Genomic DNA, 3,409 nt, shown 5'->3' with positions numbered 1-3,409 from the left:
GATTTTCAGGAACCTGAGAACCACAGAGTCCAGGGTATGTGTGTGCGTGTATGTACACTGTTCTGTCTGCCTGGCTCCACTCCTGGGAGCCACGGTGTAGAGTGCGTGTGTGGCAGTAGGTAGGGCCAGAGTAGCTGTTGGGATGTGCTGGGGAGCTCAGTGTCTTTTTCACCAGAACTGGGGCTGGCCTGGGGCCAGGAACAGGACACAGGCTGGGCTGGGGACGCTGCATGGACTCTATCTGCCCTGAGCTGACTCAACAACTTCAGCCCTGTCCCAGCACCTGGAGCTGCATTCTGGCCATGCACCCCCAGGCTGGCCCAGACCAGGCTAACAGCATCACAGCCCCCATACAGAGAGCCTAGGCAGGCCTGGATGTGCCCTCCCAGCCTGGGGACACACAGCAAGGATGCAGCTGCGGGTGCCAGGGCAGGACTAGAGCCCTGAGTCAGACAGAGTCTGTGCAGTGCCCTGAACCTAGCCAGTGCCTAGGGTGACCACCCATCCCTAATTGGGTGGGCCAGTCCTGGATGGGAACATCAAGTCCTGGTCCTGCCCAGGTTGTATGACTCTGGGACAGCATTTGTCCTGGATTCACAGTGTCAAGCAGGGATCTGGGTTTTCTGTTCACTGTGGAAAACCATGGGTAATGGCGGGGTTCCCCTGGCAGTGTTCCAACCTGTAAGGAGCTGTTTAGGGCTTCTGGGAGCAGGATGCAGGGGGTACTACATGCATGTGTGTGCCTACACACATGGCTGGAAATACACCCAGGCAGTGAAAAGAGAAGCTCCCTGAAGGTAAATCTATGGTGGGGAAGGAGAATGGGGGGAGACTGAGACACCCACCATGCAGGAGGGAGTGGGTAGGGGCTGGGGTGCTGCCCAGACAGGATAGTACATAGGGCCTGCAGCTGGGAGTGGGATGGAGCCACAGGAGGCTTTTTTAGGAGAAGGTGTGGCTCCCTGCTGCTGTGTGCACCCCCCCAGATTTCTGTGCGGAGGCAGGTGCAAACTACCCACAGTGGGCTCAGGGCTCCCCATGCTGCTGCCATTGCTCTGGGAGCCCCTTGCTAGCCACATCACCATAGTGAATCACCCCCTCCCTGCCTGGCAGCAACAGGGGTGGCAGTGGCATGGAGTCATGCTCCTGCTGGGCAGGCAGGGGGTATGAGGCTGGCATGGGTCTCCTGGGGGAAAGGCAGCAGGGCAGGGAGCCTCAAGCCTGCAGTGGGCAGCCCACATCTGCCCCTGCTCCACTTGGCTCTGCTCTAGCCATGCTGCTGGTGGAGGGGGCAGGGGGAGAGGCAGGCATGTGTTCTGCCTTTCTACTCTGAAAAGGTGCTCACCCTAACAGTGCCCCATCCCCAGCCATGGCCCCAGTTCTAGTGACAAAGACACCATGCTCCCAACACCTTCTCTGATCCCACCCCATGCCACATACTGCCATGGCACGTGTGTTTGTGTGAGGGCATGAACCTAGTTCCCCTCTCCCCCAGATTTCTGTAATATAATTATGGTCACCCTTTTATTAGGGATATGCCTGACTTTTAGGGTCTAATGATTTAAAAAATATATACATTCATTTGTGTATAATATGGCATATAAAATAAAACTAATATAATATGATTAAAGAAGATAATGTAAAGAATGACTATATGCTAAACTTTGCTTATGCTGCATTTCTACAAAAAAAAGGATTAAAAAATTTCCCTTCAAATACCGATGTTGAAAGAAAAGGGATGTGAAATTATCATATATGCTTTCAGGTTCAGCAAGCTAAATTTTATGAAAGCATCATGAAAATACTGAGGCCTAAACCAGACTACTTTGCTGTTGGATACTATGGTCAAGGATTCCCTACATTTCTCAGGGTAAGTCTGTTTACACTATATTTTCCCTTGTTTTTCTACCTACGTCTTAAATACAGAAGTATAGTGGATTAGCAAAATGTAGTTAGTATCTGGAAAAATCCTACGTTGACACAAGTTTTCACAATAATAATGCCTCCCCATGCAACAATCCATAAGGCTGAATAGGTGAACAAGTGTCTTACAAGGCTCTTCAAACATGAGGAAGAATCTAATGACTACCTCAAATTATACTTTACACATAAACCAACTGTATCTATTGTCTAGTAACAGTTATCCTTGCTTAGACCCACTCTCTGGCAAATACTGTAATGCACTGTTTGGCCAAATAGTGATGCTGAAAATGTACATAAAGACCTGTTGTGGTAGTGTCATGAGTTCCAGGCAAATCTGTTGATACTGAAGATAACAAATTATGGCTTGGTATAGTAAGAATAGCCTATGAGCTTTGGTGCTTAAATCCTGTAGGTACTTCTGAAAATCTGTTCTTATCAATGGGGTTATTGATTTCTAAGGTAGTAAACAGATTATGTGAAGCATGAGGGTAGATCAATAAGTGGGTGTGTTTTTAAAAAATTAATAGACTCATAAGTGTATTTTTGATGTAGTTAAGATATAGCAGATATGTAACCTTTTCCCAATGTATAATAAAACCTACCAAGAATTTCAAGAGCATATGTAAATGAGACGGGTGTTAAGATTTATTCTGAACTCCTGAACTCATTCCATTAGTTACCCATGTTCTTTCTGTGAAATACGTACCATGTTTGCTGTCTGTGCCTAAATATAATGTTTTGGCTATGTCTAAGTATAATATTTTGTAATATTCTAACATGCTGCTTCACTCCATCACTAGTCTTATAAATTTCTTCTGGTTTACAGAGGTAATCAATAGGCCTGTGTGAATAGGGAAGTATTCGATTTGGATTTGGATTTGGACGATTCTGAGGACAGTGATTCAATTCAGTGATCACTGAAACAAATCACCAAATTCAATCACTGTACCCATTCAAATCGGCCAAATCAGAATCGGAGGTTCGGCGCCGATTCGGAGATTCAGATTGGCTGGGGAGAGGCAGGAACAGCTGGGTGGCTTCAGGTTCTCCTGTGGCTTCTCCGGCTGTGCCTGACTCTCCTCGGGTGTGGGGAGTCACAGGAGAAGCCCCTATGGCTGCCCTGCCCGGCCCCAGCCCCAGCCCAGTCCAGGCACTTCAAAAAAAAAAAAAAAGAAGCAGCCCCATACTTACTGACTGCAACAGTGGTGACTGGGGCCTCTGGGTGCTTGTGGCAGAGCCCCCCTGTGCAGCACAGGGCAGTGGGGGGCAGCAGGAATTGCCCACCACCTTGCACCCACGCAGCAGCTGCCCCATGACAGTGCACAGTGCCCTGCCAAGCCATGCTGCACCTGTGCTGTGGGGCAGTTATGTGGGTGCCAGATGGGGGAGGGGGCGGTGATCCCCACTCCCTTGTGCTGGATGGGGGAGCCCTGCTGTGAGCCCTCAAAGGCCCTGATTGCTGCTGCTACATCTGGTGAATGCGGGG

General features: G+C 49.0%; 1 protein-coding gene across 1 annotated transcript in view; it reads left to right on the top strand.

Annotated features, from left to right (window-relative positions):
* The window catches only part of DOCK2 (dedicator of cytokinesis 2), a 519,632-nt gene that overhangs the window by 453,581 nt on the left and 62,642 nt on the right, over positions 1-3,409 (top strand). The window contains exon 43 of the mRNA XM_019534715.1: positions 1,766-1,870. Within this exon, the coding sequence (XP_019390260.1) occupies positions 1,766-1,870 (105 nt within the window). The remainder of the gene's footprint in view (positions 1-1,765; positions 1,871-3,409) is intronic.

The sequence above is a fragment of the Crocodylus porosus genome, unplaced genomic scaffold, assembly GCF_001723895.1.
Source record: "Crocodylus porosus isolate Cpor-Errol unplaced genomic scaffold, CroPor_comp1, whole genome shotgun sequence".
In the NCBI taxonomy this organism is placed as follows: domain Eukaryota; kingdom Metazoa; phylum Chordata; order Crocodylia; family Crocodylidae; genus Crocodylus; species Crocodylus porosus.
Note: the sequence above shows the minus strand (reverse complement) of the source record. Positions and strands in the feature narration are given on the sequence as shown.